This window comes from Urocitellus parryii, chromosome 4 (genome assembly GCF_045843805.1).
Source record: "Urocitellus parryii isolate mUroPar1 chromosome 4, mUroPar1.hap1, whole genome shotgun sequence".
Classification (NCBI taxonomy): Eukaryota; Metazoa; Chordata; class Mammalia; order Rodentia; family Sciuridae; genus Urocitellus; species Urocitellus parryii.
In genome coordinates this window covers 10,759,068-10,784,486 of record NC_135534.1, presented here as the reverse complement: position 1 = coordinate 10,784,486, position 25,419 = coordinate 10,759,068, and the positions used below count along the sequence as shown (strand labels likewise).

The window sequence follows — 25,419 nt, the reverse complement described above, 5'->3', positions numbered from 1 at the left end:
TTGAGACAGGTGAAAGGAAAGTGACCACGACACTCGGAGCGACCAAGAGATCTTTATTGCGGCAGTGTCTAATTAACAGGGAAGGAAGAGAAAGAGAGAAAGAGAGCAGGGAAAGAGAGAGAGGGCGGGAAAGAGAGAAGAAAGAGAGAGAGAGAGAGAAAATCGTGTGCATGCAAGAGATGGGAGCCTGGCAGGAGAGAGTTTTTTATTTTTTATTTTTATTTGTTTTTTTTTAAAGAGAGAGTGATAGAGGGAGAGAGAGAGAGAATTTTTTAATGTTTATTTTTTAGTTATTGGCGGACACAACATCGTTGTTTGTATGTGGTGCTGAGGATCGAACCCGGGCAGCACGCACCCCAGACGAGCGCGCTACCGCTTGAGCCACATCCCCAGCCCAGGAGAGAGTTTTTTATAGCCAACATTTAATGTGGTCTTTAGGTCTGCAAGCTGACTTGTTGGCCTACATTGATTGGATCATATAGTAGTTCCTTCTGCCCTCAGGGAGACTGGGCAGGGGCCAGATGTGGGTTTCCCATGGCTCCAGACCCAGACCGGTGGGGGGTTGAGTGTTAGACCTTGAGTGGGGTTGAGTGCTCAGCCTTGAGGCAAATAAGCCATAAGGAACCAGACTGGTGAGCCCACCCTGCAGCTAAACATTTGTTCAGCCTGCTTCACAACTAACAACAGGGACTCACTCTCTTGCCCAGGCTGGTATCAAATTCCTGGGCTCAAGAGATTCTCCTGCCTCAGCCTCTTGAGTAGCTGGGGCTACAGGCACAGGCCACTGCACCCAACTTTTATTTATTTATTTATTTAGGTTACTGAGAATTGGACTCAAGGGCACTTGATCATTGAGCCATATACCTATCTTGTATTTTATTTAGATACAGGGTCTCACTGAGTTGCTTAGTGCCTCGCTGTTATTGAGGCTGACTTTGAACTCATGATCCTCCTGTCTCAGCCTCTGAGCCACTGGGATTACAGGTGTGAGCCACTCAGCCTAGCAAATTTGGGCCTAATTTTTAATTCCTCACTTATCAAGTGATAAAAAATGTTTGCAGAAGGCTTCATTACCTACTCAACTGGTCACAAGGCCCCTGGGGGACCCTGCACCAGTCTTCTGGCTTTGGTTCCCTCACTTCCTTGCCACACTTGCCAGGTTGGACCAACTCCTACAGCTAACACGCCTAGGCTTTGGCAACTCATGCCTTCCTCCCTTCCCTTTCTCACTGTGACAGCAGTCAAGTGCTTATCTTCCCTTTGTTGTCTCTTCCTTTATCCAAGGATGCTTCTGGAAGGTGTTTTCAGACTTTGGTGGGAGAGAGAGATGAAATAATGCAGACCGGCTGGTTTGAAGCAAAAGCTCCACACCTGTTTGCTAAGTCATTTCAGCCTTGGTGCTGTTCCAGAGCTGGAACCTTCCAAGAAACTGAGACAACATGAAGACCTCCTTCAAACCCCAATTCTTGTGATCAGGTCAGAAAGATTTCAGACATGTGGCTCAGAATAATATGAATGAATTTATTGAAGGGATAGGAAAAGGGAAAGAGGATCCTCTTAAGGGAGAATGAGTCCTCTCATAGAGTGACATCTTTCCTGTACTCACTTTATTGGGCATCCCAGAGAAGTTTCCAAATCCTGCCCAGGTCCACCTCTTGAGTTTTGACTGACAGTAGGATGATATCAGACTTTCAATTCCCCACTGCCTTGAAAACTCTAGGTCAACTTGGCCCATGCTGATCGGTTCTAATTTTTTTTTTTTTATACTGGTGATTGAACCCAAGGGCAATTTATCACCAAACCACATTCCCAGTCCTTTCTATTTTTAGACAGGGTTCTGTCTTGCATAAAGCTGGCTTTTTTAAAAAAATTTTTAAATATTTTTTTTAGTTATTGGCAGACACAACATCTTTGTATGTGGTGCTGAGGATTGAACCCGGGCCGCACGCATGCCAGGCGAGCGCACTACCACTTGAGCCACATCCCCAGCCCCAGCTGAAGCTGGCTTTGAACTTGTGATCCTCCTGCCTCAACCTCCCGGTCACAAAAATCTCCCACTTCAGTGTAACTGGGTTCCTCTTCTCATTTTACCCCTGCAGATAACAGATAGTTTGTTGAGGAATATGACAGTCTGTTCACTTAAATTGGGATAAGGGCTGGAAGTAAATCGCTTCTTGGAAAAGAAAGCATATAGGGGTCTGCACAATGGGCCCATTTTTTAGAATTATTCTCTTAACTCCCACCATTTGCACTGTTCACTAACAGTACCACCTGACCTCTTTGTAAATTGACCTGTGGATCCAGTCAACACTGAACAGTTCCTTACTGTTTGCACTACTTCTAGATTTCTCCTCCAACTGATTTTCCCTTCTAAATGCTGCTACTCAGGTGATCTTTTGGCAGGATTGATGCTTCCATTTTTTTTGGTACTAGGGACTGAATCCATGGATACTATAAAACCCAAGCCCTCTACATTTTTTCAGACAGGATCTTGCTAAATTTGAGGCTGGCCTCCTGGTTCCAGTCCGAGTCACTGGGATTATAGGTGTGCACCACTGAACTCTTATTAAATTGCATTATTTTTTGGCAGTACTGGGGATTGAGTCCAATGGGTACTATTCTATTACAAACTCAATTGACTACTCCGCCGTAGTCCTTTTAATATTTTGCTCAGGCAGGCCTTGAAATTGATAATCTTCTGCCTCAGTCTCCTGATACTGGGATTATAGGAATGCCACCATTCCTGGAATGAAGTTGCCTCTGAGTTCTCATCTCAGAGACTCAGGAGAGTGGCAAGTTCAAAGCCAGCCTCAACAATTTAGTAAGGCCCTAAAGCAACTGAATGGTAAACTGTCTTGAAATGGTTGGGGTTATTGCTTAGAGGGAAAGTATCCTAGGTTCAATCCTATGCACCCTCAAACCCCACTAGTTCTGGGCATCAAATATCATAACCGCTGTGGCTCATCACCTCTTGGCACCCATGAACCACCCCTTCCTCTTAAATGTGTTGCATTGGTCATGGAAAGGGGTGCTTTACCACTGAACCACACCGCCAGCCCTTGTTTTTGAGATGGTGCATGTTGGCAAGGCTAGCCTCAACGTTGCCATCCTGAAGCACTAATATTAAACCACTGGGATTATAGCCATGCACTACCACTCCTGGAGAAGTAAAATTTTTTTTAATCAAGAGCATGTTGTGCTCATTTATACTCTGGGCAGGATCACAACATTATAAAGCCAGCTCTGGGAACTTAGGGGATCCCTTCTCAGAATGTATGGCCTGGGGCCAAAGCTATTGGTAGACCATTTATGTAGCATGGAAGGCTCTCAGCTCAGTACCATGTAAAACAAATAATAAAGGCATTATACCTGATTAAAAAACTGACTGCAGTTCAGTGCTCAAATTTCCCAGGATTGAATCTTAGGGCCAATTAAAATTCAGAGATGCCCATACTGCCAGTGAGACTCATCCAAAGCAATGAATCACACAGATTAAGAAAAAAAGCTTTATTAAGAAGATCAAAATGATTGTGTGTTAACTTGAACAGCTAGGATGCCCAAGGAAAGATCTGGAATCTGATGTCCTCCAAGACCTGGATGGGAAAACAAAAACAACTTATTTCAAACTGATCATTCTTCCATTTTCCATTTACAGAAATTCTGATCATCCCTCAGACAGTTCCTTCTGGAACAAGCTTTCCTCTTCTCCCCCAGCCAGCCCCAGTGGGTTCACCTTTACAGGCTCTGGGACTAGGACAGGAAGTAAGACGTGTGAAATGTTTCTTCATTGGGAAATTTTTAGCTTACTGTACTTTACCTTCACCTTAGTCCACTTACCTTTAACTTCAGGTTTAAGTTAGGCAGACATGACTTGCTTTCTCTGTAATGGAAAGAGATTAGGAATTAAGTCATCTATTTATTGCTTAAAGGAAAAGCACACTTCATAGAAATCTAGTCTTAGAAAGTTATTGGCTATAAAGCCTATCCATCTTCTTATTGCTATAGTTTACCACTGTTAAGATGAGCTCACAACTCAGAGTGTACCTTTCTGTCACAATGATCAGACTGGGGCGGTATTCAACTCATCACTGGTGAGCAGGAATTCACCACTGGTGATCCAAATATGGCTACTCAGACCAAAGTATCACCACACACGATATATGCCATATGATAGCCATAAATATTGAAAAGGTATGTACCTCAAATAACTCCTGGGATGCAGACAAGATGCTAGACCTAAAACAAACAAGATCAAATGAGTAATGCTTATGTCCTGCCTCAGTTATCCCCACTTATTATTTCTAAGAAATCAGATTTCCGAGTCTCAACAGCAAAACATCAGCCGAACGAGATTCCATAAGTCATCATATATATTTGCCGAAAAAGGCACTTTTCCCTGCCCAATATGCTATATATACTTAACACATACTGAAATTACTCACCTTTGAACAAGTAGATATTGGTAACAGCACCTGAAACTTAAGAGCAGATAAAATACTATGTATATGTGGCATATCAGGATATTGCCCCACTTCTATATCCTTCAGTTTCTCAGGTGTTCATATATTTTCATTGTCAATCATAGTGAGCTAGTTTGGGTCATCATAGAAACTTCCTACTTGGTGGCATAAGCCATGAATCAGGAAAAAACCCTACTAACCTGCTAACGCTGGAGTATTTTCAGCAGTATATGGAAATGAGTTGCTCCTGAATCAGAAAAAACACTAAATTAGCAAAGTACTCAAAATATCCAGCTACTATTAATGACAAGCAAAGCAAATGCTATTGCCATTTGCTGGACCTCATGGAACCAAATTTCCATCCTCTCTCCCAGATACACCAGTGGGTTCACCATTATTGGTTCTGGGACTAGAGCAGGGGGTTAAGATGTTTGTTCTTACTGGCACTGTAGTCTTGACAAGCTATAATTGGCAAGCACTCACCCCTTCAAACTTTTTTTCAGTAGCCTGACCCTGGGCAGATCAATGACTGTCTACAAATCAGCTTTAAGGCAGAATCAGGGCTCTTGTAACCAATATCACGATGGTAAAGCCACCCTACAAATGATAATATGCTCTTTTTTTAAAAAAAAATATTTATTTTAGTTTTTGGCAGACACAACATCTTTGTATGTGGTACTGAGGATCCAACCAGGCCACACACATGCCAGGCAAGCGAGCTACTGCTTGAGCCACACCCCAGCATGATAATATGCTTATTTACATAATTTAGAATAGCTATTAGTAGAAGCAACTTACCATAAAATGGGAAAATGTTATCAGGAAAACCTGGGAAAGAGGAACATGTGGTTATTTCAAAGTATTAGGATGGAAAGACATTTTTCTTCAGCAACAACAACTGCCATCAGAACTCTAACATGCTATTTACTGTTGTACCTCACAGATCATCAGCATACTGATTCAAATCATCTGACAGTGATATATGGATGAGAGAAGAGCACACCATTACAAGAACCAATTGGTATATTGGTTGCTGTCTTCCCTCCCCCAGAAAATTGCTCCAAAAGGAACCAGATGGATAAGGTGGATGGAGCAAAAAGGCAACAAACACAGCTCCATTGACCATTTGCCCTCCTGTTTGTGGAGAACAATTGTGATAAAATAATCAGAGATCCCATTCTATGAATTACCTGCATTCACTCTTGGGGATAATCAAATTCCTCAGGATGGGTCATGAGATTCATAGACAAAAATGGGACTGGTTAAGTGCCCCTGGGTTCGATCTCTGATTAAAAAAAAAAAAAATTATTTGTACCTGTAAGAATTACCTTCAAAAGTACTCTAAACCCCTGGCCCACTCCTCAGGATTAAGATGACATCACTTATAACTCAGTCATATGCTTGTCATTTTATGTTCATCACAGAGTGGTTATCCAGAAACGCTCCCTTTCCATAAGCCATATATACCTACATGGAGGATCGCTGTAATTGCAGGAATGATCTCCGTGCATTCTCCAAACACCACGCATCTTTGAGCTGAAGCACATCTGAAAATAGAACACCCTTCACTAACACCTCAACTTAAAGCCCAAGGAAAACAAAACAAACTCCTGGGTAGCGCTACTCAGAACTTTTACATTTTCTCCACTAAACCATCAGAAAGAGAGAGTTCAAATCGTAAATCATCCCTGTAGCACATCCAATAGTTCTTCCAGCCCACCAAAGAACAAGAACTAGACGGCCAAAACCACTTACTCCAACCAGAGGGCTGTCTTCGATTGTTGTGTGGGGAATGTGCGCCTTGACCCTGCAGACAAAACATTAGATTAGTAGGATATTTTAAAAATGCTTTCTACAAAGCAACGGCCGCAGGGGACACAAGCTGTGCAGCGCCGGTCTCCTCAGAGTTACTTATCCTCACGGAGTTCAGTACAGGTCTGTGAAAATGTCCTCATCACTGGGAGGGCGCCTGGCTCGGCCCGCTACCGCCATTTTGTCCTTCACAAAGCCCCAATGCTTAGGAATAACTGAATAGGTCCGGGAGATCTTCCCTCCCAGCCCGCCAACAGGTAAGACAACAGAGATCTGGAGCGCGCGACCTAATGGCTATAATGGCAGCGACTCCGGGGGTAATGACAATAGAATCGATAGGTCGAGTTCAGGTTAGGCAGCTTAACAAGACTCAAAAAGTCAAAAAGAGTGGCTCAGTGGCTGAAATACCGCTGAGCCCAATATCCCATGTCGCAAAACTAAGACAGAACTGAGAAACCCACCAGCCCATGTACTCACCAGAGCCTGGAAGGAAAAATGAGACCGAATAAAGCGACGCGAGACCCTTAAATACTTTCACGCAAAGGCCCACGGGATTGGGGGCGGGCACAAAGCGAGCGCACGCGCATATGGCACGCCACCACAACCTTGAGGAATTGTGGGTTGAGAATTCTAGGGAAGGGCGGGTGTCGAACGCTCGGTCACAGAACTTGAGGCGCGAAAAAGAAGCGCATGCGCCCCATGGGAGTGCGCAGGCGCGCCCGGCTCGGCGGCTCTGGTTTTACTGCGGGTGTGGCTGCAATTCTGAAGATCCCTGCTTGGAGCGGATCCTGGGCTAACTGTTCCGGTCACCGCTAGGCCTACCCCTGCACCCTGCCCTGATTTCCCTCTTACATCCCCACACGTTACACCTGTGTGCAGACCCGCCTCCATGGATTCTGAACCTCATGAGCCCTCGACCCGCGACCTCTCCATCCCGCGCCAGCCTCCCAGCGCCCTTTCAGGGGCTGATGTCCAGGGTTACAACGCGGGGGGCGACTCAGGTACTGGGCCCCGTGCTGACCTCTAGTGGAAGTCCCATATGGGGAAAGTAAGTCAGGGTGTAAGTACTCCACTTAATTCTGAAAAAGGGTCTGATTTGTCCTGACTGGCCACCAGCTTCTGTCTGATCCTATTTTGCTAGGAGCCTGGCCTGTAATAATAAGACTGACATCCGGGGACGTTCAGGAAGCACTGTTTTTTTTCTTTTCTTTTCTCATCGGTGCCCGGGATCGAACTCTGGGTATTATGCATGTTAGGCAAAGGGATCTACCATCGAGGTACACAACCTAGCCTGAAGCACGGTTCTTTTGAGGCACCGGGGATTGAATTCAGGGTCACTCAACCACTGAGCCACATCCCCAACCCTGTTTTGTATTTTAGTTAGAGACAGGGTCTTGCTGAGTTGCTTAGGGCCTCACTAAATTGCTGGGGCTGGCTTCGAACTCTGGATCCCCCCGCCTCAGCTTCCCGAGCCGTTGGGATCACAGGAGTGCGCCTTTGCACCCGACCCTGGAGCACGATTTTAAGCATGCAGTATGAGTTGATTAATTTAATCCTCTATAATTCCTGTTTTATAGATGAATGACCTTAGGTATAAAGGGCCCGAGGAACTGCTTACAATTTCCTCCTGATTTTCTGGGTTGCAATCAACTAAAGGGTATCGTTACTGAGATCAACCGGCATTCATAGACACCCATGTACGAGCGTGTGTTAAGCTTACTAGGTACTCTTTTGCATGACTTCACTTAATACTGCTACCTTGGGAGGAAGCTGTGAAGGTAATGTTATAGATGAGGAGCCTGAGGCCTAGAGAGGTTAAGTAACTCTAGTGTTACTTTGCTAAGTCATACCAAAGCCATGTTAAAAATACAGTCAGTATGATTTCAGAGTCTGCTTCTGACATCTGAAGAAAGTTGGGGAGCAGGCAGTGACACAGGAAACAAGTGGAATAATCCTTGGGCGCTGTTTCTTAATCTTTTTTTGTCACCCTGCCTAACCTAAAAAGTACTTTAAAAAAAATATTTGATTTTTAGGTGTAGATGGACACAACACAATGTCTTTTTTTTTTTTTTAAGAGAGAATATTTATTTTTTAGTTTTCGGCAGACATAACATCTTTGTTTGTTTGTGGTGCTGAGGATGGAACCCGGGCCACACGCATGCCAGGCGAATGCGCTACCACTTGAGCCACATCCCCAGCCCTAAAAAGCACTTAAAAAAAAAAAAGAATATATTTTTAGTTGTTGGCAGACTTTATTTATTTATTTATTTATATGCGGTGCTGAGAATGGAACCAGTGCCTCACACATGTGAGGCAAACACTCTAAGCCACAACCCCAGCCCCAAACATTTTTTTTCCTCCTAATCTCTTTATGAAATTTTAGTGCCAAAGATAATACAGTCTATCTGCATATCTACTTGGACATTTAGAGTACCAGAAACCTTTTCAGTATCTTGAGATTTACCACCTGCTACAAACCAATTTTCACGCCTTGGGACCAATGATATTTTCATACATGTCTCAGAGTAACATAATGAATGACACTGTACACAAATACTGAAAGAATTCCATTTTTTTTAATATTTATTTTTTAGGTGTAGATGGACACAACACAATGCCTTTATTTTTATGTGGTGCTGAGGATCGAACCCGGGTCCCGCCCATGCTAGGCGAGCGTTCTACTGCCAAGCCACAATCCCAGCCCCTGAAAGAATTCCAATTTGAGTTAAGTTATAGACTGGTGTGAATCAATTTATTCAATAACTAATAAGTTCTTATTTTGTGCATGATACAACATATGGGGCAAGAGAAAAAGACACTCTGCTTTAAGAGATTTTGGTCTGGTTGGGAGGGCATTAAGATGTGCATATAAAGACCCTAAATACAGATTGAAAAGTTGTAACAAAATGTATAAAAAACAGAAAAGATAAGCTGAAAAATGAAGGTCCAGAGTAGGCAGACAGTACTGGGGAGGTTGAATGTAGGAATGAAAATTGGGGATATGCTTTATAGAGTATTATCTAATCTGGAAGGATAGATAAACAGACTGGAGGGAGGGAATTCCTAGTTAAAACAATTTGAGCACAGATTTGGTGCCAGCAAAGAAGTGTATCAATAAAATTCATGAAAGTTAGGTTAAAGGGGAATGATAGAATATAAAACTGGGAAAGATTTCCAAGGAAAGGCCGGCAGGGGAGCCAGGCATGATGGCTCATGCTTGTAATCCCAGCAGTTGGAGACTGAGGAAGGAGGATCACAGTTTGAGGCCAGCCTCAGCAATTTAGCGAGGCCCTAAGCAACTTAGTTAGACCATGTTTCAGAATAAAAAATAAAAAGGGGGCTCATTGGTAGAGCACCCCTGGGTTTGAACCTCAGTACCAAAAAGAGAAAAATAGAATATTTAAATCATTGGGATTGTAGGTAGTGAGAAAAAAGCTAGTAAAAGTTGAGCAGGGGTTGAGGAAAAATTAGGAAATAAGAGGGAGAGAAAGACATTAATTTGATTGTCACAGTAGTTTAAGCAAGAGGTAACTGGATTCTACACCAATAAGTGAATTGGCAGTGGAAATATAGGGTAGGGAATTTAAGTCAGGGGTCTCCAACTTGTGTACCTACAAAAATCAGGCAAGTTTTGCAAATGAGTGATAGAAACTGGGTAGCTTTGATTCAGCTCCAGCTGATTGTTGCCTTGCTGGAATATTTTCCCCATGTGATTGTATGGTTAGAGTTTTCAAGAGAAGAGAATCCAGAGTTATGTATTAATTTACTCTTTTGAAAATGTTGACATCTTGGGGCTGGGGATGTGGCTCAAGCGGTAGCGCGCTCGCCTGGCATGCGTGCGGCCCGGGTTCGAACCTCAGCACCACCTACCAACAAAGATGTTGTGTCCGCCGAGAACTAGAAAATAAATATTAAAAATTCTCTCTCTCTCTCTCTCTCTCTCTCTCTCTCTCTCTCTCTCTCTCCTCTCTCACTCTCTCTTTAAAAAAATAAAAAAAAAGAAAATGTTGACATCTTAAAAAAAGAAAAAAGGGGCTGGGGATGTGGCTCAAGCGGTGGCGCGCTCGCCTGGCATGCGTGCGGCCAGGGTTCGATCCTCCGCGCCACATACCAACAAAGATGTTGTGTCCGCCGAGAACTAAGAAAAAATAAATAAATATTAAAATTCTCTCTCTCTCTCTCTCTCTCTCTCTCTGTCCCCCTCTCTCTCACTCTCTCTTTAAAAAAAGAAAAAAGAAAAAAATGTTGACATCTAAGTTGAAATCTGACTTGATTTTTTTATTTTTTATTTTTTATTTCTAGTTCTGGGGTTTAAACCCAGGGCCTTGCACATGCTAGTCAAGCACTCTACCAGCTGAGCTATGTCCCCAGCCCTAACTTTAAAATTTTAAGCACATCCTGTGAGCTAATGAAAATGTGCCTTTGGCTCACAGATGGCTCATCATTATGAATGTGCACCCTCTGTATAAGACATGGAATCCATTGGAAAGGGGGCATTTCCAAAAAGTGGATGCTCTTTTGGAAGCTATAGAAGGATTGAAGGGGATAAGAACGAAAGAAACAGAGCCCCCCAAAACCAATGTTCTTAGCACTTTGAGATCACAGGTGCCTTTCATTCAACCATTATTGTACCAATATTAATTTGTTGAACACTTACTAGGCATAGGACTACAACAGGGAACAAAGCAAACTGTCTTGTGCTCACTTGGAGCTTACAATGGATAAACAAAGAGAAATAAATAAAATGTCCAGGGGAAATCAGTGCAGTGGTACTAATCTGGTACTGGCAGGGAAGGTGATAGGGAGCATTGAGGAATGGGCGGAATTATTTCACTCAGGGTCTTTCTGGTGGGGTGACATTTGTGTAGAACTCTAAAGGAGATGGAGGAGAGAGCTGAATGGGTAAAGTGTTCCAGGCAGAGGGACCAGAGAACTGCTTATTGATTTGTAGGTGAAATTACTACTTGTGCTTAGGAATTTTTTGTTGTTATTGTTTTTCATGCTTAAAAGTTTTTAAATAAGATGGGAAATTTTACTTATATTTGTCAAGGAGACATTGAAGTTTGGTGGAAATAATGCAAGTTTCATTTTCCATGGGATAGTTGAATTTGAACTTTTTTTTCTTTAAATAAAGAGGATGTTGTATGAGCAGAATATAGTGGCCATATGTATATATATATAAATGTACTTGTTTTTTCTCATTTGAGAAATACTTATTCTATTTAGGATCCCATTCTTGTGTTTTTTCTCATTTGAAAAAAATAATGAGGTAAAAGATTTGGAGAGTTTTAGTGAGTTTTTCTTCTCTTTGAGTAAAAGACTTGACAAGAACAACTTAAAAAGTGAAAAAGTTTATTTTGGCTCAAGGTTTCAGGAGTTTGGCTGACTCCACAGCTCTGGGCTCAAGGTGAGGATCATCACGTTGGAAGGGTGTGGTGAAGGAAAGCATTCAGGATGTGGTAACTAAGAAGCAGAGAGAAGGCTCTGCTTACCAGGAACAAAATATGAACCCTAAAGGCATGCCCCAATGATTTTTCTCTTCCAGCCACATCCTGCCTGCCTACAGTTACCACCCAGTTTCTCCATAACAGTGGATTAATCCACTGATCAGGTTATAGCTCTCATAATCTAATCATTTCATCTCTGAACATTTTGCATTGCCTCATACATGAGCTTTTTTAAAAATTGTAGATGGATACAATACCTTTATTTTGTTTATTGATTTTTTTTATGTGGTGTTGAGGATTGAACTCAGTGCCTCACACCTGTTAGGCGAGCATTCTACCACTGAGCCACAGTCCCAGCCCCCTCACACATGAGCTTTTAGGGGACATCTCATATCTAAGCCACAATGAGGAATTTGAATATTAAAACATTGATATTTATTAAGTGCTTTTTCATGATAGACACTGCTGATATTATTATGCCCGTCCTCATTTTACAGTGAGAAAACTGTGTATTAATGAAGTGTCTTATTCAGGTTTATTTTATTTTAAATATTTATTTTTTAGTTTTAGGTGGACACAATATCTTTATTTTATTTTTATGTGGTGTTGAGGATCTAACCCAGCGCCCCACGAATGCCAGGCGAGCGTGCTACTGCTTGAGCCACATCCCCAGCCCTCAGATTTATTTTATACAACTAGTATAGCAGTTTTTAATAAAATTTAGTCTCTACTTTTGACTTCTTTAAGAAAAATATCCTGGCTGGGTGTGGTGGCGCACACCTGTACTCATGGCAACTTGGGAGGCCAAGAAAGGAGGATTGCAAGTTTGAGGCCAGCCTTAGCAACTTAGTGAGACCCATCTCAAAAAAAAGGGGGGGGGGACTGGGGATGTAGCTCATGGTAGAGCATCCCTGGGTCCATCCTCAGTACCAAAAAAAAAAAAAAAAAAAAAAAGTATCCTGGTGTTAAATAGCAGGATAGCAGGTTTATCTTGCCTAGGGATTACCTAGTTTTCTATGTCTATACCTCTGTTTTATTTCCTAATTATTATTTCCTTTCTTCTCTCCCCCCCCTTTTTTTTTTTTTTTTGGTACTGGGGATTGAACCAAGGGGCACTTTACCACTGAGCCACATCCCTAACCCTTTTTATTTTTATTTTGAGACACAATCTCACTAAGTTACCAAGGCTGGCCTCAAACTTACACTGCTCCTGCCTCAGCCTCCCAAGTCACTGGTATTACAGGTGTGCATCACCAACCCTGGCTTCTAGTCATTATTGATTCAGATATTTTGCTTTCTAATTATCTTGTAAATCTTTAGCAAGCAAGTTTTTATTTAATTTTTATTTTTAAAAATTTTCTTATTCTTTTTAGATATATATGACAGTAGAGCATATTTTGACATATTATATATACATGGAATATAACTTATTCTAATTAGGATCCCATTCTCATGGTTGTACATGATGTGGAATTTTACTGGTGGTGTTGTAGTGGGAAATGAGGATCAGGACACCTGAGATCTGGAACAAAACTTTATTAGTAGTGCCAGGGCCCGAGGGATAATTTCCAAAGTCTGATCTCTGAGCACAGCAAGGATTTTACTTTTATACATAAGCAAGTTTTGGGTACATAAAGGCAAGGGAGTTGGTGCAATTCTATGGGAGGGGGCATTCTACATTTCTTATATGGGTACAAGCTTGTCAACAACCTAGGGACTCTTAGAGCATACAGCTTAGGGACTTACTGTGCTGAGCCTAAAGGGGGATTGTTCTGTCCCTGTTGCTTTGTTTCCTGCTTCTGCTACTGTGATTATCTTTTACAGGTACCTGTTAGCCACAGTAAGCCTCTATGGTTAAATGACAGTAAGCAGACACACAGTAGTGTGTCGCGTGCAAAGCCACAGCCTGCCAGCTCTTAAACTCTGAAGATTCCATTCTGTTCTATCACAGTTTTTATATATATGAAATAGGAAAGTTCATTCTACTGTCTTCTATCCCACCTCCCTTCCCTTCATTCCCCTTTATCTGATCCCACCAAGCAAATTTTATATCCTCCTATTAGTAAATTCATGTTAGTTCTTTTTTGGATGCAGCATCACTCTACCAATGAGATGTATCTCCAGCCCTTTTTATGTTTTATTTTGAGACAGGGTCTTGCTAAATTGGGGAGGCTGGCCCTGAACTTGCCTCAGCTTCCAGTGTTGCTAGGATTATAGGCAGGTAAGCTGGTCCCTGGCTGGAAGGCTAAATTCTTATTGACAAATTATATATTTTGTATTCTTACAGTAAATATTAAGTTCTATTAATATTGTTGTTGTTGTTATCATTATTTGTGGTATTGGAATGGAACTCAGGGGTGTTTTCCATTGAGCTACATCCCTAGTCCTTTGTGTTTTTATTTTGAGCAGGGTTTTGCTCAGTTGCTAAGGCTGTCCTCAAACTCAGATTCCAGGTCACTGGAGGCGTGTGCTACTGTGCTGGGCTTGGACCTCTTCCTCTTGTTTTTCTGACCTCCCTCTCCTGGTTTTATTTTGGTTGAACAGTTAACAAGTCTCATAACATAAAAAAGTTTCATCTTGGAACAATACAGTGTTGTTTAAATTGCTTTTTATTTCTATCCTTTACCTTCACATGCTACTTTGGTTCAGTTGTTAAGGGAGATATGTGAGTTTAATTAATACAGTTCATCCACTCATTTACCAAACATTTAGGAAGAGTCTACTATATGCTATTTCTGAGCAGACTAGTTCTTTGACAAATACCACAAGGCCTTTGCCATTTGCCTTCCAGGGCAAACAGACATTCAGAAAGGAAATATAATAACAAATGGGGCATGAAGTATAGCAGAGGTAGATGCACTATGGTGGGAAAGGAATTTTGTCTGTAGAGTTGAGAAAAGCTGTCAGTTGAGCCAGGCCTTGAATATATAGGAGCTTTCGAGCTGCAGAACAGGAAGGATCAAACAGCAGAGAGATTGGCATGTACAAGATGCAGAGGCCTGAAAAAGTCTGGTGTGTTGCGAGACTGGCAGATGTTTGAAAGCTGATGTGGCTGTAGGGGAGTGCCTGTGGAAGGTGTGGTGGGTGAGAAGACTGGGGTAAATTGTTGGCTTCTTTAAGGCATGGAGAAGGAATTGGCTTCAGCCATCTGGAGCCATTGGGGGCTGTAAGGTACTGTATCTAGGGGGTATTATGGTGAACCATCTCAACAAGAGCTTCTGACCTCACAGTCCTCTCAACCTTGAGCTTTCTTGCTTGGAACTATTGGATGGTACTTCTTATCTAGCATGCCCAGGGTACCTTGGGCCTTTTATCATCTTTGAGCACTGCTATGAATCCCAACCTTTAACCCATTTGCCTGCCTTCCCCTAGTTGCTGTTTCAGCTTTTCTTGGTGGGGATAGGAAAATATCCTTTGGGATACAGAGGGGCAATGGCTAAGGACAAGCCTTTCCACACCTCTTTTTCTCTGCTCTACTTCAAATCTTGGCTTCTGCTTTATTTCAAATCCTGGCTTCCAGCCTAGGTGAGAAAGGAAGAAAGAACCTATTTGTTTCAGCTCTTCTCTCAAAATAACCCAGCTGGTTCAGGTCAAGAACAAGTAGTTCTTGAGAGTGTTGGCACCTCCTGGTGTTGATGTGTAGTTGTCCCTGCTTTGAATCTTGTCTCTGCCCCACTGACGCATTCTCTATCCAAGGATCTCTATGGAGAGAATTCAGGTCTTCAAAAGCTCCTGAAGAGCTGGGCCCAGTGGCGTATGCCTGTAATTCTAGTAACTCCACTCAACTTGGGAGGCTGAGGCAGGAGGATTGTAAATTCAAGGCCAGCCTCAGCAATTTAGGAAGGCCCTAAGCAACTTAGTGAGACCTTGTCTCTAAATAAAAAATAAAAAGGGATAGGGATGGCTCAGTGGCAAAGTACCCTGGGTTCAATCCCCACTTCAAAAAAAAAAAAAAAAAAAAAAGACCCTTGCAGAAACTGGGTGTGGTGGCGCAGGCCTGTAATCCCAACTACAAGAAGATTGCAAGTTTAAGGCTAGCCTGGGGAATTTAGTGAGATTTTGTGTCAAAGTAAAATAAAATTTATGTATTTTTTGTTGTGTTTTTGTTTTGTATTAGAGATCGAAGTTAGGGGCACTTTACCACATTTTGAGACAGAGTCTCACCAAGTTGCTTAGGGCTTCACTGAATTGCTGAGGCTGGCCATGAATATGGGGTTCTCCTGTCTCAGCTTCCCAAGTCTCAGATTGCTGGGATTACAGTTGTGTGCCAACATGCCTAGCTTTAAAATAAAAATTTAGACAAGGGCTGGGGATAGCTCAGTGGTAGAGCACTTGCCTAGTGTGTGTGCAAGGCCCTAGATTCCATCCTGAAGAATCTGCTGCCTCTCAGGCCTAGGGTAGTGAAATGTTAGGGAACAGGGAAAACCAGACACACTGGGGGAGTCTGGGAGACCCTGCAAGGTGGAGAAGAGCCTGTTCATGGCATCTTCTGGCCTGTTCTGGGAAAGGGGTGGATGCCTCAATGCCTGAGACCCAGCTCTGTAACATTTTGTATAGCTCATTGGTCTCTTCTGGATGTTTGATTCCTGGCTGCCCAATAACTGGGGTGGGTTAGGGTAAGAAGAGGGCTGTTCATTTCAACTTTCTTTCTCAAATAGATTTTTACCCCCTTTGGTGCTGAGGATTGAACTCAGGGCCTTATGCATACTAGGCAAGCCTTCTATCACTGAGTTGCATCCCCAACTCAGATTCATCTCAAGTCACGGAGAAAAATGGGTTAGGTAAGTCAGTAAAGTTAATGAAGCAGAGGACTAGTAGGTGCTCAGTGAATAGTTGCTCTATGAAGAATTAATTGAAATAAAGTCAAGATGAGTGTTCAGGAGAATAAACCCTGACGGTTAGAGCTAGGTTTGGAAGCTTGAGAGGCAAGGCTGGGTGGGACAAAAGCAGAAGTTGAGTCTGGCAGGCTCTGAGTGCAAGTGGACATGCAAAATTGGCCTGTAGGGGTAAACAGATGGTACCATCCAGGGAAACTACCAGCCCACCGGAGCAGGCAAATGGGGACCTCGGGCAGGCCATTCTCATAAAGGTGGATCCGTGCAGTGTTTTCCGAGGGTCTGGTTTAAAGGAATTTTAGGGGTAGACAGGTTCAAGCTGCGGTACTGGATCTTGTAGCAGTCAGAGGCATGTTCTAGCAGGATTGCCTTGCACAGCTCACTTGGGACGTCCCAGAAAGAGCAGTCTCTGGGGTTGCACTTTAAGGGGCGGGCCGGGGCGGGCCGGGGCGGGGCTGCCATGCCACTTCCCAGACGCCGCGCCCTCAGCTTTCCAGAGGCCCGAGAGGAAGCTACGCTGAGCCACACAGGCCTCTGTCTGGGTGAACCTGACCGCAGGCTGCCTTGTGTCCCCGTTCCGCAGGCACCATGAGCCACGATACCGAGGTGGACTTGAAGGAGGTGGAGCTGAATGAGCTAGAACCCGAGAAGCAACCCATGAACGCGGCGTCGGGGGCGGCTGTGGCCGTGGCAGGCGGTGGGGAGAAGAATGGTCTGGTGAAGATCAAGGTGGCCGAAGACGACGCAGAGGCAGAGGCCGCAGCCAAGTTCACGGGCCTTTCCAAGGAGGAGCTGTTGAAAGTGGCGGGCAGCCCTGGCTGGGTTCGCACCCGCTGGGCGCTGCTGTTGCTCTTCTGGCTCGGCTGGCTCGGCATGCTGGCGGGCGCCGTGATCATCATCGTGCAGGCGCCGCGCTGTCGTGAGCTGCCTGTCCAGAGATGGTGGCACAAAGGCGCTCTCTACCGCATCGGTGACCTTAAGGCCTTCCAGGGCAGCAACTCGGGCAACCTTGCAGGTGAGTTCCGGTGCAAAACACCCTCCCAGTCCCCATCCGGTCGCACCTCTGGTTTCAAATGGCCCCCTGCATTGGACTCCCTCCTGTCCTTCCCTAGACGGACTCAAGACAGTTCTCCACCCCGTCCGCCCCTGGCACCCCCACTCCCTGCCCCCCATCTAGGACTGCTCCCTCTTTTCTTTGAAGAAAACAACCCGCCTCTACTCTACTCAAGGGCGGCTGACTCAGCATTCTGCGCTCTTTCACACACCACGAGGTGGCTGAGCCAGTCGCAACCGGTTTCTGAAGCAATGTGCAAGGTTCCTTACGTCAGCTCCTCAGTGCCCAGTGATCAGCTCCCTCCTACGCCCCAGCCCCATACAGCCTTAGGCCTGGGAGGAGAGAAGGGGGGGGGGGACAGGGGCTCACTCCTTAACCCTGCTTCCCTTCTCCCCACTCCCATTTCAGGTCTGAAGCAGCATCTTGATTACCTGAGCTCTCTGAAGGTAAAGGGCCTTGTGCTGGGCCCAATTCACAAGAATCAGGAGGATGATGTCGCTGGGACCGACTTGGAACAGATCGACCCCACACTCGGCTCCAAGGAAGATTTTGACAGTTTCCTTCAATTGGCCAAGAAAAAGAGTGGGTGTCCTGGGTTTCGCGAGGGCTTACCTTCCTGGACACAAGGAAAGCAGGATAGGGTTTTTGTTTGGCTCTCCTGAGTTTTTCTAGGCCAGGCACAGGGGAGGTCTATCAGTGTTCAGCCTAAAATGGATTTATCAGGTGGCCCAAGATCTTTCTACATGGCTTGACAATCGTCAGCAGGTCATTTAACTTCTGGGCTTTAGGGCTCTTATTTGCAAAAGGCAAAATTTTACTAAATCAGAACCTCCATAACCTGCTCATCAGTAGTTTTTAAACTTGTAAAACTGTGGATCCTTTTGGGGGGGTAGCAAATACTCTCTTAAAATTTATTATAGAAATATGTTTATGACTCAGGAGGATGAGACGAGGATTGCAAGGTTGAGGCCAGCCTTAATGACTTAGTGAGACTCTGTCTCAAGATAAAAAAATAAAAAGGACTTGAGATGTAGCCCAGTGGTAAAGTGTCTCTGGGTACAATGCCTACTATCAAAAAAAAATTTTTTTTCTCTTTTTGGGTGGAAAGTCTGGGGCTCCACAGATCAGTCTACTTTGCTAAGTACAAACTTGGCTTTAGAGCATTGGCAGGGTTCAGATCCAACCTTTGTACCAAGTAATATATAGGAAACACTTCCTTGTGTCCCCTTACTCTAAAGACTTTATCATAGCTGTCTCTTCCTTCATTATTCCAGGCATTCGAGTCATTCTGGACCTAACTCCCAACTACCGGGGCCAGAACCCGTGGTTCCTCCCCACTCAGGTTGACATTGTAGCCACCAAGATGGAAGTGAGTGTGTTGGAGCTATGGTTGGTGGGAGGCAGGGGCTGTGGCGGTGTTAGTCCTTTCACAGTAAGCCCTGTACATGTCTCCTTGTTCTGACCTGTAGGCAGAAGGATAGACCAATGGTACACCTGGTTTTTTTTTTGTTTTTTTTCCCGTTTCTTTTCTGACCACTGATTTTTCTTGTTTCCTTGACTTTGGGGATGGGACAGTGCCAGAAAGGGAATTTCTCAGATGTCATTCTGGAAGTTTGATTTTTCATCCTTTTGGAATAGGAAGTCCTTTCTTTTCTCTGTGGGAATCCTGTCCTGACTGGTTTCCAGTTCTTGTTTGATGTGTTTGGAGTGGAGCCCAGTCTGAAATTGTAAGCATGGGGTCTTCCTAAGAGTCTGGGACTGTGCAAGTATTTTGTAGATGTTTTCTAATTCCCTGTATAACTATACAAAATACATATTCTCCCTAATCTATAAATGAGAAGGCTGAGGAGTAGAGGTATCTAAGATTTGAAGTCCTGAGAAGTCTTCTAATTTATCTTTTCTCAAGGTAGTGGATCAAACTCAGTACCCAGCATGCTGGGTGTAGGGCTTTCAATATCACCTCAGCTCCTAATGCTTGGGTTCTGGGACACAGGCTCAGAATGGGCAGAATAAAAGTAGAGGCAGAGTCTGGTAGCTGTGATTTTGAAGAAGCATTTGGGTAGGTAGGACCCCTGGGACCATCTAGTTTGGCCCTTGTCAATTGCTGGGAGACCCCTTAAAAGTTACTGGTAATAGCTGGGTGAAATGGCACACACCTTGTATTCCCAGTGGCTTTGGAAGCTGAGATTGCAGAATTGTGAGTTCAAAGCCAGCCTCAGCAATGGCAAAGCGCTAAGCAACTCAGTGAAACTCTGTCTCTAAATAAGATACAAAATAGGGCTAGGGATGTGGCTCAGTGGTTAAGTGCTCCTGAGTTTAATCCCTGGTACCAAAAAAAAAAAAAAAATTTACTGGTAATAGATTGTTTTCAGATGGTAGGGTACCAGGGGTAATATCAGATTAAAATGGAGACCAGAGTGGAGAGCACATTAAATAGAGAAAGGGAAGAAAAGAGGTGGGGGTGGAGTTCTACCCTGTGCCAGATGAATACCAGAGCTTCAGGCTGGGGCCTGTTCTGCAGAGCTGGCCTCTTTTCAAATCATCTCAACTGCCCTGGGGCTGTGCTTTGAATTCTGATCTTTCATTCTTGGTCTTGCTCTGACCAGTTTTTGTACTAACACCCCTTCAGGCCCCAGGAACCTGGGAGAGGAGTAAGTATATTTTCCTTGGGTCTTCACAGACATTTTAGGTCCTGTCTCTGCTGCTTCCTGATTATGATCTTTGACATGTCTTCTTTCTCTTAGCCTGCTTTTTCATCCCCCAAATAGAGGATACTAGTATTTCACATGTTTTTTTTTTTTTTATAAAGAGAGAGTGAGAGAGAGATAGAGAGAGAATTTTTTTTTTTTTAGTATTTATTTTTTAGTTCTCAGCGGACACAACATCTTTGTTGGTATGTGGTGCTGAGGATCGAACCCGGGCCACACGCATGCCAGGCGAGCGCGCTACCGCTTGAGCCACATCCCCAGCTCCGTATTTCACATGTTAAATATTAAAAGGAGCTATGTTTGGATAGATTTTCAATCTTTTCCATAGCTATTAAAGGTGAAGCTGTGCATTTGCCAGAGGCAGGAATGGAGACATAAAAATCCTTAAAAAAAAAAAAAAAAGGCAAAATGCTGTAAAAGTAAGACAATCCTATCTCAGAAATAAAAGGGGCTGGGGATGTGGCTCAGAGGTAAAGCACCCTTGGGTTCAATCCCCAGTATGGGGTTGGGGAGTGGGACACAAGAGGGAGAGGACCAAGAAAGACCCTTTGCAATAGAGTTGGGAGAGAGACCCAGGCAAGGCCAACTACTGCCTAAGGCTGTAGAGAAGTCCATTGTGGATGAGAGTTGGTGTGGGCTGGGATTTTCAGAGCTTTGCTGTATAATTTTTCCTATGTTCATTTGCCCCCTGTAGGCAGCTCTGAGGTTTTGGCTGGAGGCTAATGTGGACGGATTCCAAGTTCAGAGTGTGGAAAATCTGACAGTGAGTGCACTTTCCATGTCAGGAGCAAAGCTGGGGTGAGAACAGAGGGTCCCAACCAGGGTCAGGTAATGTTCCTTTTTCGTTGATTCTGTGTTTTCTTTCTAGGATGTATCCTTATTGGCTCAGTGGCAAAACATCACCAAGAGCTTCAGTGAAGATAGGTGGGTGCCAACCCCTTCCTGACTCAGTGGAGTATGAGGCCTCAAGAAGGGGGTTCCTAATTCAGAGAACTCTCTTTACTCCTCTGTTCTGTACCAAACTTGACCCCCCCCTCCCCCATCCCTTGCAGGCTCTTGATTGCAGGGACAGACTCTTCCAACCTACAGCAGATCCTGAGCCTCCTTGAGAATGCTAAGGACCTGCTGTTAACCAACTCATACCTGTCAAGACCCAGTTCCAGTGGGGAGCATGTAAAAGTCCTTATCACCCAATATTTGAATGCCACTGACAACCGCTGGTGTAGCTGGAGTGTGAGTACTATACTGGCGAGCACGAGGACAGGTCCTTTGGGAGGGAGGAAAGGTTGATTGGGAGGTGGAGGTCGAAGCAGGCTCTGGGGCTCACTGGTGTACCTGTCCCTGCAGTTGTCTCAGGCAGGGCTTTTGACTTCCTTCGTGCCGACTCAGCTCCTCCGACTCTACCACCTGCTGCTCTTCACTCTGCCAGGGACTCCTGTTTTCAGCTATGGGGATGAGATTGGCCTGCAGGCAGCGGCCCTTCCTGGACAGGTACCCCTTGCTCTCTGCTTGGCATAGTAGAAGAGGTCTTGTTCATTCATCATGTCATGTGGCTTTTATGGATAATGGCAGATACATACCATCCTTGGGTGGTGGTGGTGGTATTATTATTATTATTATTATTATTTTAGTGGTGCTGAGGATTGAACCCAGGGCCTTGTGTATTCAAGGCAAGCACTCTACTGACTGAGCTATATCCCCAGCCCCCATTGGGTATTATTTTACCCTTAGGGATGTTGGTTATCTTTTCTGTGACACTGCATTCCTTCTAAAGTGGCTGAATTAAATGAGTTTTTTCTTTAATGAGATGGGCTCTTGTTATGTTGCTCATAGGCTTAGTAGTCCTCCTGCCTCCGTTTCCTTAGTAGGGATTGGGAGTGTAGCTTAGTGGTAGAGCACTTGGCCAGCATTCTCAAGGTCCTGGGTTTGATTGTCAGCACTGCAAAAACAAAACAAAAAACACCAAAAATGAACTTATTTAGTAGCTGGGACTATATCTGTGTACCACCTTGCTCCTCCAAGGGTCTATTAGTGAGTGAATGGATGAATGGTTTTATTTTTAATTTTTACTGGGGAGTTGAACCTGGGATCTTGTGCTTGCTAAGCAAGCGTTCTAAGCAATATCTCATCTCCCAAGGGCTTTTTTTCTTTGGTACTGGGGATTGAACCTGGGGAGTACTTTGCCACTGAACTACATTCCAGACTTTTTCATTTTGAGAAGGTGTCTCACCAAGTTGCCTAGGGGCTTGCTAACTTGTTGGGGCTGGCTTTGAACTCTTAGCCTCCCAAATTGCTGGGAGGTACCACTGTACCTGGCTCCAAGGGTACCTCACTGTTGCTGAGGCTGGCTTTGAACTAGCAATTCTCCTGCCTTAGCCTTCCAAGCCACTGGGATTACAGTCGAGTGCTACTGCACCAGGCTCCAAGGGCTCTTCTTTTTTTTTTTTAATATTTTTTCTAACTTGTAGGTGGACACAATACATTTATTTTTTTATTTATTCTTATGTGGTGCTGGGTATTGAACCCAGTGGCTCCCATGTGCTAGGCAAGTACTCTACCACTGAGCCACAATCCCAGCCCTCCAAGGACTCTTTTTAATGGCAGTGCCTAGTACTTGGTAGGTGTTCAATGTGTAGCTATCATTCATTCGTTCATTGGATGGTGAGTTCTCAGACTAGGTTCTGAGTCCTCTAGCAGTCTACAGTTGAGTGAGGGAACCAGATCAGTAAGCAGAGGTATACATGGTGGTGAGTGTTGTGTTGGGATACCGCCATCAAGGCATTCACTAGCTTTAGCCATTCGTTAGAGTTGATGCTGAACTGATATTTGTAGAACCGTCATTCACTTAATCCATAGATCTTATTGAATAATTCTTGCATGCTATACACTGGGGATAACAATAGCACATGGAAATTCTGGAGGTGGTGAAATTGGGTAATAAGCAAATAAAATAAAGACACCAGCTGCTGATAAGTGCTGTGAAAAAGAGAGCAGGGTAATGGGCCTAGGGTGTAGGAATGAGTCATATTTTATATAAAGGGGTCACAGAAAACCTGGTGAGATAATTGAGCAGACTTGAGGGAAGTGAGGGAGTTGGTCTGTGGCTGTCTGGAAGTCCATTAGGCTGAGGGGACAGTGTTTGTGTGAGGACCTTGAGGTCGGAGTTAGCTTTGTCTGTCCAGTAGAAGTTAACCACACCTTGGTGGGGAGGGCTGTGCATTGATGAGAGTGGGAAGGAGAGGAGTGAGAGGGGAGCTGGTCTTCTTACAGCCCTGTTCTCTTTGCTTTGTAGCCCGTGGAAGCCCCGGTCATGTTGTGGAATGAATCCAGCCTACCCCAATCAGGGTCTGTAAGCATCAACATGACAGTGAAGGTAAGAAGTTTTGATGGGTGGGGTCTGACCAGCAGAGGATGGGCAGGTATCTTGTCGAAGTCTGCTCTTGGGAGACCCCTCATCCCCTCTTTCTGTGTTTTCATCATTCTCAGGGCCAGCATGACCACCCTGGTTCCCTCCTATCCCTGTTCCGGCGCCTGAGTGACCAGCGTGGTAAAGAGCGCTCCCTGCTGCATGGGGACTTCCATCCGCTCCCCTCCAGTTCTGGCCTCTTCTCCTACATCCGCCACTGGGACCAGAATGAGCGTTTCCTGGTGGTGCTCAACTTTGGAGACATGGGCCTGACAGCCAGGCTAAGGGCCTCCGACCTGCCTAGTATCCCCAGCCTGCCAGGCAAAGCTGACTTGCTACTCAGTACTCAGTCAGGCCGTGAGGAAGGGGCCTCCCTGGAGCTGGAAAACCTGAAGCTGGATCCTCATGAGGGGCTGCTGTTACGCTTCCCCTATGTGGCCTGACCCCACCTATCTAGGACCCAGTACCCTCCTTGTTCCCTCACCAGCCCCTTTGGGTTCTGTTTTTTCTTTTTCTTTTTTTTTTTAAACTTTTTTGCAGATTACAAATGAACTCTCAAGTAGGGTGTCTTCTGCCTTCAAATAAAAGTCATCCCTGCCTGGTGAGATCCTGTCTTCCCTTTGTTCCTCTGTCACAGCAGAAATGTCTTTCCCTCTCAAGTCTGCCCCACAGTGATCTCAGCTAGAATTCCATGTGTATGTCCCAGCTTTTTTTATTTTATCTGGGTGCAGGGCCCAGAGATGGGGCTTTCCAAGGTCAACAGCACGGATGTGTCACTGCTGGGACCATATCCATGCCCCACTCAGTCTAGAGATCTTGGGTATTGCTGGTTCATATCTCCCTCAGCAAAGGTTTCCAGCTAAGTGTTCTCAGTTTTCCTGTTTTTGTAGACTTGGCCTTTCGGGGAGAATGTGAGGGTGGGGACTACCTTGGTTCTTAAAGGTACTTTTAAAGGGTACCTGAGATTATTTATTTAACAAGAATATATTGAACATAGGACATGCCAGGAACTGTTAAAAGTTGTGGTTACAATGGGGAACAACGCACAAAAATCCCTAGTGTGCACGAGGCCATGGGTTTGATCTCCAGCACTGTAAATCTCCGACTCTTCCTGCCCCTGGGGCCAACTCATGGGGAGATGGAGAAGAAATTAGAGGAATAAAATGTATAGTGGATATAGTCATGGTACAAGGAAGAAGTAGGAGAGATGTTTGTGAGAAGAGGGAGTTTATGGAGGGGTCTAGAGGAGGCCTCACCAAAGAGGTGACCTTGGAGTAAAAGACCTTGTAAGGAGGGGGTTAATCTGGCAGTATCTGGGAAGGAGCTTTCTGGTGCCCTGGAGTAGGAACATAACTTATGCTTGTGAGGCAGAAGGGTAAAAAACAAGGTCTGCAGAGCCTTGGGAGGCTGAGGCAGGAGTATCACAAGTTTGAGGCCTTAGCAACTTACTGAGACTCTGTCTCAAAAATTGCTTAGTGGGGGCTGGGGATGTGGCTCAAGCGTTAACGCACTCGTCTGGCATGCGCAGGGCGTTGGTTTCAATTCTCAGCACCACATAAAATAAAGATGTTGTGTCCACCAAAAACTAAAAAATAAATATTAAAAAAATTCTCTTTTCTGTTTCTTAAAAAAAAAATTGCTAAGTGGGAAAGTGTCCCTGGGTTCAATCCCCAGTACCAAAAAAAAGGTGGATAGAT

The 25,419-nt window shown here is 44.5% G+C and overlaps 1 protein-coding gene, 1 long non-coding RNA gene and 8 other non-coding genes across 11 annotated transcripts; 1 reads left to right on the top strand and 9 right to left on the bottom strand.

Moving 5' to 3' along the window:
• Positions 1 to 3,492: 3,492 nt before the first annotated feature.
• LOC113195887 (uncharacterized) lies at positions 3,493 to 6,751 on the bottom strand. Of its 2 annotated transcripts, XR_013343478.1 has the most exons (9): positions 6,216 to 6,751; positions 5,932 to 6,007; positions 5,651 to 5,745; positions 5,259 to 5,288; positions 4,661 to 4,707; positions 4,443 to 4,478; positions 4,200 to 4,236; positions 3,838 to 3,880; positions 3,493 to 3,593 (listed from the first exon to the last, which is right to left on the bottom strand). It is a non-coding gene; the product is annotated as an uncharacterized LOC113195887 (long non-coding RNA). The 2 variants fall into 2 exon arrangements; XR_013343477.1 differs by having other exon boundaries at positions 3,493 to 3,880; positions 6,216 to 6,750.
• On the bottom strand, positions 3,667 to 3,793 carry LOC113195933 (small nucleolar RNA SNORD22). Its single transcript, XR_003302488.2, has one exon. It is a non-coding gene; the product is annotated as a small nucleolar RNA SNORD22 (small nucleolar RNA).
• Positions 4,028 to 4,096, bottom strand: LOC113195932 (small nucleolar RNA SNORD31). The gene has a single exon (XR_003302487.1). It is a non-coding gene; the product is annotated as a small nucleolar RNA SNORD31 (small nucleolar RNA).
• LOC113195931 (small nucleolar RNA SNORD30) lies at positions 4,305 to 4,372 on the bottom strand. The gene has a single exon (XR_003302486.2). It is a non-coding gene; the product is annotated as a small nucleolar RNA SNORD30 (small nucleolar RNA).
• On the bottom strand, positions 4,547 to 4,611 carry LOC113195939 (small nucleolar RNA SNORD29). The gene has a single exon (XR_003302493.1). It is a non-coding gene; the product is annotated as a small nucleolar RNA SNORD29 (small nucleolar RNA).
• Positions 4,786 to 4,906, bottom strand: LOC113195934 (small nucleolar RNA SNORD22). Its single transcript, XR_003302489.2, has one exon. It is a non-coding gene; the product is annotated as a small nucleolar RNA SNORD22 (small nucleolar RNA).
• On the bottom strand, positions 5,360 to 5,434 carry LOC113195940 (small nucleolar RNA SNORD28). Its single transcript, XR_003302494.1, has one exon. It is a non-coding gene; the product is annotated as a small nucleolar RNA SNORD28 (small nucleolar RNA).
• On the bottom strand, positions 5,817 to 5,887 carry LOC113195929 (small nucleolar RNA SNORD27). Its single transcript, XR_003302484.1, has one exon. It is a non-coding gene; the product is annotated as a small nucleolar RNA SNORD27 (small nucleolar RNA).
• Positions 6,080 to 6,154, bottom strand: LOC113195930 (small nucleolar RNA SNORD26). The gene has a single exon (XR_003302485.1). It is a non-coding gene; the product is annotated as a small nucleolar RNA SNORD26 (small nucleolar RNA).
• Positions 6,752 to 6,928: 177 nt separating the features above from the next.
• On the top strand, positions 6,929 to 24,327 carry Slc3a2 (solute carrier family 3 member 2). Its single transcript, XM_026407616.2, has 10 exons — positions 6,929 to 7,273; positions 17,138 to 17,569; positions 18,017 to 18,190; positions 18,883 to 18,977; positions 21,011 to 21,079; positions 21,185 to 21,240; positions 21,369 to 21,549; positions 21,664 to 21,807; positions 23,609 to 23,689; positions 23,803 to 24,327. The coding sequence occupies exons 1-10, from the start codon at positions 7,162 to 7,164 to the stop codon at positions 24,163 to 24,165; spliced, it is 1,707 nt and encodes a 568-aa protein (XP_026263401.1). The 5' UTR covers positions 6,929 to 7,161; the 3' UTR covers positions 24,166 to 24,327.
• Positions 24,328 to 25,419: the final 1,092 nt, after the last annotated feature.